We start from the raw sequence: 15,227 nt of genomic DNA, 5'->3' as shown, positions 1-15,227 counted from the left end.
TGCATGTCAACACAATATCTTTCCTATGTTGCTGTATAATACTGAGATATTAGAATAATTGGTTACATATTATCATTTGCTGTGTGTGATTCTTTATATACGCTCCCCATCACAAAAAGTTGTTACGAGAACGCTTTACACACTGGTTAACTCCGATTTCAATTTTATGAAACTAAGGTGTTCGTCCGTCATAAACGGACATGCTGTATCTGTTGTGCATCCTGTAATATTCATGTGTGTAAGCGAAGCCTGTAATGGCATCTCTTGTGCTGCCCGCGGTGTAAGGCTGTATGAATAATGAATACACCAGGTACGTCAACATATATCTATTGTTCCCCTTGTTGTGATATTTTGAAGCTATCCTATCAAGTTTTGATATCATGCAGAAACGGATCAATATTACCTAAATACACATAAGATGGTATTTGTACTGTTCGAGGACATGTTTATGAAAACCTGAAGTAGTTACTCCCATCACGGCTGTAGATGTTGACATGACATTGGAGGTCACTTCTGACGTATTGTGGCTGTTTTTTTGCTATCACACATTGTAATGTGAGGAGAGACCGCCAGTCAACCTAGTCAGGAGAGTTGCCGTTATTGCTGAAGGCAATTTATTATCCTGAAACACTGACGGGATCTTGGTTTGCGGGACTACATCGAGTTGGTTTTTCCCTGTCGCAATTTCAAGGTACAGTCCAATATCTTGTCTACTGGCAACACTTACAGATATTATTGCTTTCTCGAAAGAATAGTTAAACTTATGTTTTCAGTGCTTCCACATAATGAATGACATGGTGAATTGAAACTGGAAATATAATTATATCATCGACAGGTAAAATGGTGTACTATGGGTTTGTCACTATAGGTCATTTCGGGCTTTACAGGAACACACTCACCACATCACTAATACAGTTGACAAATGTATAGTAAGATGTTCGTCGCCAAGATACAACCCATTCTGTCACACGGCTCGGATGTGTGAAGATCAGATACCAGTGTTGGTTCTATATACTATAGCCATGTACTTCATATATGGACTTCATATATACTTTACAATCATAGAATTCCTAGCAAAGCTTTTGATATACTGATGTACAATGATGTTTGTGCGTACCAGACCGAGTTATCTTCGCACATAAATTGTTATTTCTCCTGGATTGCACAGATCAGTGGGCATACATTTGGTTTCCTTAAACTGAAGATGGAACTTGCATGCATAATCAACCTTGGTATAATGTCACCAAAAGGCCTCAACATACACTCACTCATCAAAAGAGTAGGGAGACGTCATTTGTGATTCACGATTGAAAAGAACTGGGAGATATATCGGAGTCAGTCAATGATGATTTTATAATAATGGATGTTTTGTTAGTGCATCAACACTTGCACCACACTTCCCTATGGCCATAGTTGTTTGCACAGTAGTCGCTCTTGAAACAGGATTGGTGTATGACGTGAAATTTGCGTGTGTCCGATTTTCATTTTCAAATAAACACAAACAAAAAAAAAACACAGATAGAAAAAACAACTGTGTAATGCAAAATGAATGGTCTACAGTGAATTCGCGGTCGTTTTGAAAACCGTCAAATCAAGTAGTGCACGTGTACGGCACGTCATACGTTGTGTTTTGAGGTGGTGATAAAGAGAAATTGTTGTGCGTTCAAAGGATGTCTGTGTTTGGAACGTGTGTTAATGGTTGTACTTCCATACTGAAAGCTCAGATTCCCCTTCTTTTTTGGGAAGCGTGTACAATATGTATACACGTTACGTAAAAGGGTAATGCAATCTGGCAAGTACTTTACTATTTTAACACAGAGGAAACAACGTCATAAAGTTGTTACAATTTAAGGTTTACAAAGAAATATTGCAAAAGATTAAATTAATCAGGTAACGTTTATGAAATTAGTGATAGAAGACGAACATTCTTTTATCATTCCTAAAAGAACATAACGCACTTCTATCTTTCTAACGTGTGTTGACTACTTGAAGACATTGAAGTGCATATCAACGTTAAACTTCCATGGGAAAACAAACTGTTTCAAATACTGGAGTAATAAGATACGATCATGAGTATGAATCCACGAACCCTTGTATATATCACTTTCTGTGTATTGCAATGCAGACTTGACTGATAAGTTCTGAATCTGGGATTTGGAAAATATAAATCCAAGCATCTATAGAATTGCTGTTTGGATTTAGGTTGTTAGTTGCGAAGCCATATTTCATCCATTGTCTCGTTGCAAGAATCGTTCTCGGTGAGTTTCAAACAGAGCTAGATTACATGGAGAATGATTAGGCGTGATCCATTCTCTTCAGATGTTTGAAACTTTCGGATCCAGCGAGCTGGTTCTTGTTTTTATTGCCAGCGGTTTGGGGACGTACTCCTGGGAAACACCTACTGAAATGTCAGTATGATGCTCAGATCTTTTAGGATTCATGTGATGTCCACCACGAACGATGTCCTTCCTTCAATCTAAGGGCTATCTCATTTTACATGACCAACAGGCATCTGAAGACGCGACATGAAGACGTTTGACGAGATCCTGCGTGAGGTTGGGGAGTATGGATCTTATCAGAAGAGACTGATGTTCTTTCTGTATCTGCCAACAGCGGTGACTGCCTTCCTAACACTCTCGAGCGTCTTCACGCTGTACATCCCCCCTCACAGGTAATGCTCTCCAGTGTCTTCTTGTTGTACATCCCGTCTCACAGGTAACACTCACCAGTGTCTTCACGTTGTACATCCCGTCTCACAGGTAACACTCTCCAGTGTCTTCACGTTGTACATCCCCCCTCACTGGTAACACTCTTCAGTGTCTTTATCGTTGTACATCCCCCTCACGGGGTAACACTCACCAGTGTTTTCAAGTGTACATCCCCCATCGGTTATACATTCAATTACTGGATTACTATTCTGTGCCACAAAGACTGACCATCTAATAGACGCATGAAAACAAAAACACACGCTGACCTCCTTCTCACTTACTGCTAGACACATATTAGATGATCCTGCTCACTAAACGCATTTGTGACAAGAGAGGCGGTACAACGGATTGGGCGAGTACACTTGGCTACTACTGCTAGACACATATTAGATGATCCTGCTCACTAAACGCATTTGTGACAAGAGAGGCGGTACAACAAATTGGGCGAGTACACTTGGCTGCTACAGGTAGCTTGACGATTATGCACGTGCAATACATGCTAATCGTGACATGAAATCAACACCGCTACTGATTAACACCAGTCTCGCTACTGTTTTACACCTGTCTCACTACTGTTAAACAGATTTCAGTTGTAGTAAAAAATGTCCAAGTAAGGAAAACATGGGCAAATAGTTCATTCTCAGGCAAGGAAGATAGCATACAATGTTATCATGTATATGGACAAAAATTGTGCATCCAAAGCAGATTCTCTTTCACAAAGTAGCCTTTGGCAGAAGGTGGTAGGAGTGCTAGTGGACCTACATTTTTCAGTCCCACCAAGTTGCGCAAACCCAAAACTTGCAGTTACAAGCTTGATGATTTCGACCGGTGTGCAGTCCGTCAATTTGTGCAAAGTTTATATGGCGTTAAAAACAACTACCCACCCTGGATACGATGTATGATATGGCAAAGTGCCAGTTGAACTGCAAGGGTTCTAAGGAAAGCTTTCGAAAAAATCTCAAAGACATGGGGTTTAGGTGGCGAAAAAACGCAGTCACACCGTAAACTTTTAATGGAACGTAAAGACATTGTTTCCAAGCGTTTGCAATACTTGCGTGCAACAAAGAAATACAGAGAAGAAAATCGAACACTCATCTTTATTGATAAAACATGGTCGCATGTACACCACATTGTCCCAAAGTGTTGGCAACTTGAGGGTGAAGTCGTAATAAATGGGGATCAACCTCCGTCTGGTACCGGACCTTGGCTTATTGTGGTTCATGCAGGGGGTGAAACGGTTTTGTTCCAAATGCTTTGCTTGTTTTTGATTCCAAACTCAAATCAGCAGACTATCATGACGAGATGAACTTTGATAATTTTTCCAAATGGCTCCAGGAAAAGTTGATCCCAAACCTTCCACTGCACTCTGTCATCGTTATGGATAATGCACCATATCATAGTAAGAAAGTGGACAAATGTCCGACAACCGCCAACAGAAAAGATGACATAAAAGCGTGGCAACGAAGGTACAATATCTCATTTGATGAGAAAATGCTTCAAGCCGAACTATTGTTTCTTGCAAAATCCAACAAATCGGGGGCTGTCTACAGAGAAGACACGATGGTGAAGCAACATGGTCATGATGTACTACGTCTCCCTCCAAACCACACAGAACTAAACCCGATTGGGTTAATTTGGGCAAATGTGAAAAATCTTGTCGCTTCACAAAACTTGCAGTTCACAAAAAGTTCCTTAAGAGTAGCCATAAATGAAAGGATGTCTGCAATTGGTGCAAAAGAATGGTCAGAATGTTGTAAACATGTTAAAACAATTGAAGATGGTTACTGGCAACGCGAAATCGCAGTAGAAAGGGAAATTGACAGACTAGTGATTGACTTAGGACTTGCAAGTGATTCAGACACCGAGACTGATTCAGAGAGTGATAATTAAAGCATAAATCAGTAAGTCCGCCTACTTTTCCAGCATTGTTGTGTCTTTTATAATAATTGACACATACTATATCAGATTTTTACTGTTCCCATACTTTGTCATAAAAAAAGAGTAATCTTTGGTGAGTTGTCTGTATTTTATATTTTTTTAGTCACTGATAAATCTACTGAGTCTGGTACTGAGTAATCCCCAAACCGACAAATTTGTGTACAAAGATATTTCTCACTGACTTATCAATGTCAAAAGGTATTTTAAATTTTCTGTACACAATTTTGGTGACCATAATAAAAATATGACAGAAATTTGGAAATATTGTTTGAATACTAACCATTTCTCTGGAACCGGTTATATAAATTTCCAAGACATGTATTCCCGGTCAATCACCAGCGAAATTGTGGACGAAAATCAGCCCGTACAGAGAAATAGGAACAAAATTATGGGATAAAAATATTTCCCCCTTGCTATTCTGATTTAGCCACCACCATTCAGTAACAGATAACTTTTAACATATTAAAAAGTTAAATGAAACACAATTAACTATACATATGGAAATTAATTAAGCAACACCAAATTCAAAGACACATAAAAACTTAACAAAGTTTAACGAAGTAATTTTGATGATTGATTATTCAATTTTGATGTATTGACATACAGCATGAGCTTTTCATGGGTTGATATGACGCGCGTGAAGCTTGCACAGCGCACGTGCATTGCTTTAACCTCAACTTTCGAAAAATGCACTTTTTCCCTGGGGTGTTTACAAGCGCAGGTTGTCGATTGCATTCGGTTTTTCATTCATTTCAATGTCATGGCACGTAGGAAATTATCAGAGGCCACTCGTTGGCAAATAATCGGCATGAGGAATGCTGGTATGTCTCTAAGACAAATCGGGACTCAAATCGGACGACATCATTCCATAATTTCAAAACTTTTGAAAAAATACTGGGCCACTAATGAAGTTAAAGACCTGCCTAGACCAGGAAGACCCAGGAAGACCACAGTCCGGGAGGACAGAGCTTTACTGAGACTTGTACGGCGCAGGTCCTTCGACTCGAGCTCTCGGTTGAGACAGGAGTGGCTTCCAGGGAGACCCATCTCGAACAGGACTGTTCGGAATCGTCTGAAAGCTGCAGGATACCGGGCAAGGAGGCCAATCAAGCGACCCAGACTGTCTCCAGCCCATAAGGCAGCCCGACTGGCCTGGTGTAATGACCGTTTGCACTGGAACATTGCCTCTTGGAGGAAGGTCCATTTCTCAGATGAGAGCCGGTTCTTGCTGCACATGGTGGACGGTCGTACTCGGGTCTGGAGGCAGAGGAACACAGCAATGGCTCCACGGAACATCCAGGAGACTGTGGCCTTTGGGGGAGGTTCCGTTATGGTATGGGGGTGCATTTCCATGAACTGCAAGTTGGATATCATTACCATCCGTGGCAACCTTAACGGTGTTCGTTACCAACAGGAGGTTCTTGACAGGGCTGTGGTACCTCATTTTGAGAACCATCCTCTGGCAACGAGACCCATATTTATGGACGACAATGCTAGACCTCACAGGGCGCATGCTGTAAATGATGTTTTGCGGCAAAATGCAATTGACAGAATTCCATGGCCTGCCATGAGCCCTGACCTCAACCCCATTGAACATTTGTGGGACTTTATTGGCCGTCGTGTGAGGCAGAGAGACCCACCAGTCCATAATCTCAACGAATTGACGGCTGTCCTGCATGAGGAGTGGAACAGGATCCCCCAGAATCAGATCCGGAGACTCATCCAAGGAATGAGGAGGCGTCTGGAATCGGTGGTGCGTGCGCAGGGAGGACACACTAGATATTGATGAAAGTCGGTGTGCAGACTCTCAGATGACTGTTCTTTCTTTCCATGTGACATTTGTGTTAATACACCTGACAACAACGTCTGTGGATGAATAGTAAATTGTGTCCATTTTTTCATGAATTTAAGACAGTTTTAAGAATTTGGATTTCGTTGCAATAAAGCAAAGTCTTGATACTTTTTCCCTTTAAGTTGTTTGTCAGAGATCGTCTGTTGAATAAAAAAGTGTCAAACTATATCAACCCGGCATATTTTGATTGTCAGAACACTTCAAAGTTGCTCCAATAGAAAAAATTGGGGTGTTGCTTGATTAATTTCCAGGTGTATATATGTAGTTATTAACTATTTAATATTTAGCTGAGGAAAAGTCAACTTTACCCATTAAAACAACACCGCATATTCCTTCGAATGACAAGACTGCAATTTCAGGCATAAGATACAACTGATATTCCACGCTAACCTTTAGTTAAGACAAAGATAAATAGATGATTGGGGCATTGACAAGCATTTTAGATATTCAACAATTTTTTATAAAAAAACCCAGGAAAATGTCATTTGCTTCGTGAAATGGATCGGTGGATCTAAACATATTTGCTCAGTTTATTGTGTTGATTCAATTCGTTGCGATTGTACGTGTTCCCAAATCGAGTGTGCTATAACAATTCATGCGTGAAACGCACGGGGAAAATGAACTTCTCGATATTTATCAGACAACCCTTCTCCCTCTTGTTTCAAGTGGATCGTTCTGTGGGGCGTTCCCAAGTATGCAAACTGGGGTCATTTGTCAGGTCGTGGATCATCTTATATGTGTTTACCAGTAGGCTGTGTAAGTCATAAAACAACTAGCAGGGAGTTGGAAATAGTCGGCACTACTTGACTCCTGATAGTCTACTATATCCACCCCATACAGTTTCAATTCTGTTCTGTTTCCGGACGATAGATGTGCAATTCCCGGCCTCAGTAACGACACATACGCCATACAGGGAGACAACCACCGTCGACTGGTAAACCTCACCATTCCCGTTAAAGATGGCGCCTTCTCCAAATGTAATGTCTACACGGATGACGTCACCGACCTTGATCAGCGGGCAGACAACTCGAGTCAGTCCCAGTGCAGCAAGTGGGTCTACGACAAATCAATGTTTACTTCCACCATAACGGAAGACGTGAGTTGAAATGTCAACTTTGTTTCTTCTTATTTATTACATTGATGATATGAGATATTTTATGACTATTCTACAGAAATTTAAACCTGCACCCCGAGGGTTATATATTATGTTATACCCGTGTGCCGGATGTTTCCTTTTCATGAGGTACATTTGACTTTTGACAGCTCAACTTGATATGTGACAACAAAGTTATGCGGTCCCACTCCAATATGGCCGTGATGGCGGGAAAACTGGCTGGCTCCTTCGGCCAAGGTCTGATCAGCGACATGTGAGAATACTGCTACCGTAACCTGGTTTCCTTTTCTTTTGAAATAATAATGACACATGACCACATGGACACATTTATGTTACATTCTGCACACCGGTAACCTGGTTTCCTTTTCTTTTGACATAATAATGACACATGACCACATGAACACATTTATGTTACATTCTGAACCACGTTCAATCCCATGATTACAAATCTAAGGGAGATGATTGCTCACTTCTCCAACAGTGCTTACTTCTTTGTGGCAGATTCGGAAGGAAAAGGGCGTTGATGATGTTCCTGTGTGTGATGATTTGTGTCGGCTTCCTCAACTACGTCATCCGCGACTTCACCTCTCTCATCATCATCCGCTTCCTCTCTGGCGCTGGGTCGACGTCGGTGTATATCTCCACCTTCATTCTGGGTACGGCCATGAGTCTGGGCTGGGTCTGGACTCAGGCACAACATGTGCTTGTGAAGACAGTCAGTCAATACTGTGACGACAAAACTTCCAGGCCGGAATAGTTCGTTAGCAAATAAGAGAATTTGAAAATGAGAGAATATTTCACCTTGAATGTTTCCATCCTAATTCAGATGATTTGTCCATTTTTGTTTTGACTGCCCTGACAGTCATATTGCCTTTTATCGTACGCCCACACAATCTCGTACATATACACACAGCATTACAATTCCAGGACTCTTTACATCTGATACATGTTGGTGCATGAAATACAGTTCCCGTCTGTTTGTTTCAGGGATGGAACTGGTAGCTCCATCCAAACGCTTGTATCCTGGTAACATAGTACTGTTTAACTGGGTGTCGGGGATGCTCCTGATGTCGGCAGTCGCCTATTTTATTCGGGACTGGCAGAACTATGTTCTCACCTTGGCATGTGCCCCAGTTCTCTTCCTCTCCTACTGGTGGTAGGTCTTCTCCATCTTCTTTCTTCAGCTCGTGGTAAGGTATCAATCCTTCTTTATTGATGGTGAGGTCCCGATCGTCTTCTTTATTCTACTGTGGTTAGACCTTGTCTCTAAATCTCCTTTGCCTGTGGAACCTATCTGATCATATTATTATAGTGGCGGATAGATACTGACCTAGACTCCATTCCACAATGAGTGGTTCAACCTTGTAAAGGCTAAAATGCATTTATGGGATGTGGCCCTGGTCATCTGTGGCTGGTGGTGATACGGTAACCCATGTTCACGTCTACTGGTGATAAGTTCTTGACCTCCTTCCTTTGTTACTGGGGTTGGGGTCCTGTTCTTCTTTGTCTTCTACTGACCACGTGGTCCTCTCCCATACTCCACTTCGAAAATATTCATCCTTCACGGATGTAGGGACAATTAACTGATACAATTATACCATGGTCGTGAGCCAATCTACCATGCCAGCCACAGACTTGAATTGTTGCATGTGACGTGGGCATATGACCTGTTACCAGTAAATCAACATTTAGGAAGTAAGTTATTGTCAAGGCGTCTCTGCCTTTGTTCACCTCTGTTGCAGGCTGATGCCCGAGTCCCCGCGGTGGCTCATGTCCAAGGGGAGGTTCAAGGAAGCAGAAGTAATCATCAGGAAGTTTGCCAAATACAACAAGACAACGGTTCCTGAAAATATGTTTGACGGTAAATATGTGGAGGAGGCTAAAGCTCCCAGAGGTAAACTATCAGAGCTCCTAACACACAGAACCCTCGCTATTCGCTGTTTCATCCTCTCCTTTCATTGGTAAGTAAATGTTTTTTGCCTTCTGCACCTACCTGGTCAGCTCTGTACAAAGCTAGTGATATTCTGAATTGTACTTCGTCATGTATTTGGTTGTATCTTCATACATGTTTATCTAATTGAGAAGCGTCTTTTCGTCAACATTCAACTTCCAAAAAAGACAAACTTTATGGATGAACAAAATTTTTATTCAGGTGACCTACAGTGTCTCCTACAAACACGTACATTAATCATACCGTTAGTTAGCTCCTCTGGACCGAATCTCCAGCATGGATCATGTATCTATGTTTCCAACAGGGCTGTGTGCAGTCTGACTTACTACGGCTTGACGCTGAACGTCACCAACCTCAGTGGCAATGTCATCACCAACTTTGTTCTGTCTGCGCTGGTGGAAGTGGCTGGGTATCTCCTGACGCTGTTTTTGCTGGACCGAATAGGCCGGAAGTGGCTCCATTGTGGTTTCTTCTTGGGCGGGGGCCTTGCCTGTCTCGCCACCATCTTTCCAGTCCTGTATGCTGGAGACGGTGAGTATCTCCCTCTACAAATAACATATGATCTGAGACATATTCATGTTCAGAAAACCATGAATCCGTTGGCTGTCAGATTCTCGTTGTTGTTTTGACGGACTGTGATATACAAAGTCAGATTGTGAAATCAGTCATTTCGTAAAATGACTGAAAGTTCAGTCATTTCTTGAAATGACTAAGGGGTTCAGCCATTTCGCGTCATTTTGTGTAATAGCAATCATTTTACCTCAGTCACTTTTATGATCTCATTTAATTATGTGGTGACTGTTCTGGACAGAAAGTGTCAAACAAATAGGTGTAAATGCTTCAAAGCTAAGCTGAAATGCAACAGTCGCTGCCACAAAAATTTTAACTGTTTGTGACAATAGGTGAAATTGTGATCCACTTGTAGATTATGTTATTAAGCGAAGTTGATAAAAAGACTGAGGTATATTGATTGTTGTCACAAAATGTCGCGAAATGATCCGCCATAATTTCACGAAATGACTGAAAGTTTTAGTCATGATGAGTTCAGGTTACAAAGCTCTGTGATAGTTTCCTCCACACATCTGTATAAAACAGCACCTACGTGTCAGTTTCGAATTCATACCAATAACTTGAAATTCATTCATCAAAACGTAACCAAGTAAGTAGAGAAATGACAGTCTGGAATCAACAAATGTATTGTAAACTGTGTTTAGCATTCGATACATATTTACGCAAAGTTAGTGCAGTGTAAGTTCACAATCGAGTGGCAGTGCTGACGTCAATGGCAGTACAATAACAATGGTAGTACCATATGGAGTAAGACAGTGATAAAATTCACCAAGCGAACTGCAGTGGTCGTATTTCCCAAATAGATCTGTGCTGCATATCCAGGGTGAAATCACTGGTCTTCATCGATGATCTTGAATGTACGGTGAGATGATAAACAAAGGTCCACACACCTGCCATAAAGCTTTGTACCATGATGGATTAGTCTTTGCTGGACCTGAACATTCCAGATTCAATAGTATCTATAAATATCAAATTCAACACAAAACAACTAGATAATTCACATTGTTGGTGATTAATTATTAATAAAATATGTCTCCTAAATATAAAAGGAAACAATGGACAACGACATCACTTAGCAATGAATATAATTACCGTACAACAGTAGATAAACAATCGTGTTTCTATTGTTCAGTATGTCAGGAGGTAAGGAAGTAATTAAATAAGTTACTAGTATTTATGTCTGTATTGTCATCGCCTATTTTGCCCAGAAGCCAAGTGGACGCTCGTCTTGCTGTCCCTGATCGGCAAGATGGGGGCGTCAGGAGCTTTCGCCACCGTCTACATCTATACCGCTGAGGTCTACCCAACTCCTGTCCGCAACGTCGGGCTTGGAGCCGGCAGCATGTGCTCGAGAATCGGAGGTGTTATATCTCCCTATATTGTAGATCTGGTAAGTTGAAGAGACCTGGTAGGTACGTGGTCCATATACTCACCAAACCACCCACAATCAGTGTCATTGTGTCATTTGGGAGCACAATGGTCCAACTAAATCCTTAGCAATATGGCATGTAAGTCTCGAGAGGTGCCTTTTCCTGTACTTGGCTGGCTCTCAGGTTATACGATGTGCGAGACGGGACCCAGCTTATTTTCGGTACCAGATTTCCGATGACAAGCGTGTATTCAAGAACCAGATCGATTTCCAAATTGGGCGACCGCTAAATTTGACTTTACTAGACTTGACCAAGTGTAAAACTATGCTGGGTTGACACAGCTGTTAACAGTCATAATCGTTGGCTGATTTTGGGATCATGTAATGGTTATCAGTTTCATACTGTCAGCTGTACTGACCATTGGAAAGGATATTAAACGTTGTTTTGTCACCGGAAGTACTAAAGTCTGGCGGACTGCCGTGCCCTAACTCCATGATTGTTGGTGACCTCATAGTTCTATCTGCAGGGCATCTTGGTGGAGGGAGGGTTTGGAGAGGCTCTCCCGCTCATGGTGTTCGGTGGTGCAGCGGTACTGGCGGGCGTGTTGACCTTCTTCCTCCCGGAGACCCTCAACCAAGACCTGCCGGAGACCATCGAGGACGCCAAGAACCTTGGCAGGTAACAATACATGTACTACGTCTTAATGGTTGGGTACCTCGGGGAGACGCCAATACCATTTGATATATAATGGAATATAACGCAGATTGGTGCTCGGACAATCTGAAGCTAATCTGCTACCTATATATTTAATTATATAGTTTTGAGTGAAACACGCATTCAGGCTACATAGAAAATGTTTTCTATCATCGTTTGGTTGCCTCCGTTTATGGTTTTTTTAGTAAACGTTGTGTTAGGATAGGGCAACCGTCAACATACTAGGATGCACATAATTCAATATAACGTAGAAAGTATCACCTATTACAGAGATCGTTCATGGAGATATTTCCCTCCGACATTGCCATGGCGGCCCCATCTCACTATGGTAATCTGTGTACATTATCTTCCAGGCCCGGCGGCAAGTCTGCATCAAACGTCTACAAAATGAGACAGTCTTTGGAAGGCCACGACAATGCTGTGTTTGCTTTGTCTATCAAGAACAGAGACTGATATAGCTGTATATTCTACCTGTCTACATACGATAAACAGATATCTGTATTTGGATTAAAACGTGTTCTACCCAATCAAAAGTTTAGTATTACTTGTAGCTGAAGTGCATCGTGACATTTGGATGATTTAATGGCAATTCACATTTACCATGACGTATACCGCCACTCAGTCAACTTGGAGTAGCGTGGTATCGTCTTTTCAAAAGGATGGTCACTCACCAAAAATCATGAATACACGTTTGCTTGTTATTCATGATGAAGTCATTCCATCACAAGCGACAATGATTGGTCGTTGTTGCAACATCGTTATTTACCCGTGCCAGTTTCGATATATTCTGTCGATAGTTTTACATTTAACATCTGGGCATTGCTACTTTGACACGGCTTCTGTTTGGTGATCTTATCTTTGATTAAGTTTGCATTCTCGCCAAAGGCTTTCTCGTTATCTAGGAATGCTGTGTAGATACACGATTCCCTATTAAGAAAAGTTTGAACACGTTAATTAACAGTAAATAGCGAAATGACTGCGCCATGTTCCTTCCGTGCTAACCACGAACTTGATACTGTACAAGTACATACCAACACACTCCTCAGAATGCAGCGTGAACAGTGTGGAATGTATGTATAGTTTATACGTCGAGTATGTGCAGTTTAATCCACGAACTGGTTGGTTATACTACGAGCCGCTTACGGGTCGTATAACCTAATACACTACGACAATGAAGAAAGAACTCCCCGTGAAGGTGAAAAATAGCAATAAAAGTTAAAATTGATACGTACTCATTTTTGTCACAATGCTTGTGCGGGTGTTATACGAACCGTATTTTCTATACTAAACACATGACAAACATGTCTTGCAAGATGTTCCCTGAATTTCTTTGTTTTGACTTAAAGTAGAATGTAAGTATAGGAGTTTCGTCCTCATCATATTACAACAGAATATAATGCTGTGTCTTTCTTGTTATTCGGCACCAGTGTGGGATTTAGTTTCTGCTGTTCCGTGGTTTGCTTGGTGGCACACCAGAGGTAATACGGCCCAGACATGTAGTCACGTGCAGAATTTATCGCCCGTGCACAATTATCACGTGCGTCGGTATCAACATTGGTGGTTTGGCTCATGTCCAGTCGGCCATTGTCATTTCGAGCCAGTATTCATGAAACCATTTGCATTAGGTGAAATTGGGGAGAATCTTTCTATGTTAGATATTATTGATGATGATGAGATGATATCTTCGTCTCAAGTTATTTCCGGTGATCAGTTGAAAGTCGGCAACTACGACTTTTCATCAGATGGCGACGATGTTGTCGCGTCTACCAACTGTGAAGATGACAATATGATTATGAAGATTGCACTCAAGCCCGAAAGATCGCCAGGAAAATAATATATGAAGTCAAATATGTTAATAATAATGGATAACAATTATCCGGAACATTTATCCATACTACAATAGGCGTAGGGACCGTTCATACATTTATGGCTAGTGGGGTGGTGGTGGGTTTTATACAGAAGTATGTTCATTGTGTAAGCGACCATCCTGCAGAGTATGTCCACCACTATATTAGAGCAAGTCTTTAATCTTGAATATTTTCATGTACAGATTTGCTGATCCCCTAGCAACCACCGCCACCAGAGTAATTTTCAGCGGAGCGAAAACTTCGTTCTAGTATTTTCGACAGCATTTATTGGATTTGTAACGAAAAGATACAAAATATAGTTGAAATTAATTCTTTCAATATTTCTGCTAATATGTAGTTGATAAGATACATTTTCTAACTGTCGTCTTTCTTTCTTCTCTAGACAACGAGGGTGGGGTGGGTGAGCAGTTGATCGCACAAACCACTGGGCACAGATGGAATGCAGTCAGGGAGTGTAAAACTGCTGACGAGCAACAGGATGAGACGGTGAGCAACATTCTGAGCAATGGAAGTAAACGGGTCATCAAGGCTCGGCGAGGACGACGTCCGCGACGACCACATGACTGTGACGCTGGGTCTTTGGAATTAACGGCCAATGACAAGGTTACATAATTGTAATTAAAATATAAATAAAGGTTAATTTGAACTTTCGCATGTCCGTGTCTCTTTAAGAAGCAGACGAACAGAAGAAAGTAGTCACCGTAGTAAAACCAATACTTTGGTTGGTTATACTGATATAACCAATACTTTGGTTGGTTATACTATATCCCAGAACAAAACAGGCGTAGTGTAACCTTGGAAATATGTCAAGACCTTATGGCTAAGATTTTAGCTTTTGAATAATGTCCACATATCAAAACTACAATATCCTAAACACGAATATACATCAGTCGTACTTTGGTTTATATCAGTTTTACATGCAACATATTTACTTATGTTAGACCGGGGTGGTGGTGCGACGTAATGTGAAACACGTAAAGCTGGTTTGTTGTAGTTGAGCATGCATAGTCACGACCACGCGACACCACATCCAGACACACATCAATCTGAACAAACATCTCCCGAGCGGACAATAGCCTCAGGTCAAGCAAACAATGACCTCTGGAAGACACATGGTCTGACGCAGCCTGTATTCCGTGGTG

General features: G+C 41.4%; 1 protein-coding gene across 2 annotated transcripts; it reads left to right on the top strand.

Annotated features, from left to right (window-relative positions):
• The first annotated feature begins 224 nt into the window (after positions 1–224).
• LOC137286594 (organic cation transporter protein-like) lies at positions 225–14,731 on the top strand. Of its 2 annotated transcripts, none has more exons than XM_067818541.1 (11): positions 225–310; positions 2,509–2,671; positions 7,369–7,594; positions 7,762–7,865; positions 8,114–8,268; positions 8,600–8,768; positions 9,355–9,573; positions 9,868–10,094; positions 11,342–11,523; positions 12,030–12,181; positions 12,571–14,731. In XM_067818541.1, the coding sequence occupies exons 2-11, from the start codon at positions 2,526–2,528 to the stop codon at positions 12,668–12,670; spliced, it is 1,680 nt and encodes a 559-aa protein (XP_067674642.1). In that variant the 5' UTR covers positions 225–310; positions 2,509–2,525; the 3' UTR covers positions 12,671–14,731. The 2 variants fall into 2 exon arrangements, with proteins under 2 accessions (XP_067674642.1, XP_067674641.1); XM_067818540.1 differs by lacking the exon at positions 225–310 and adding an exon at positions 530–691.
• Positions 14,732–15,227: the final 496 nt, after the last annotated feature.

This window comes from Haliotis asinina, chromosome 6 (genome assembly GCF_037392515.1).
Source record: "Haliotis asinina isolate JCU_RB_2024 chromosome 6, JCU_Hal_asi_v2, whole genome shotgun sequence".
In the NCBI taxonomy this organism is placed as follows: Eukaryota; Metazoa; Mollusca; class Gastropoda; order Lepetellida; family Haliotidae; genus Haliotis; species Haliotis asinina.
The sequence above is the reverse complement of the archived record's forward strand: the minus strand, read 5'-3'. Positions and strand labels throughout refer to the sequence as shown.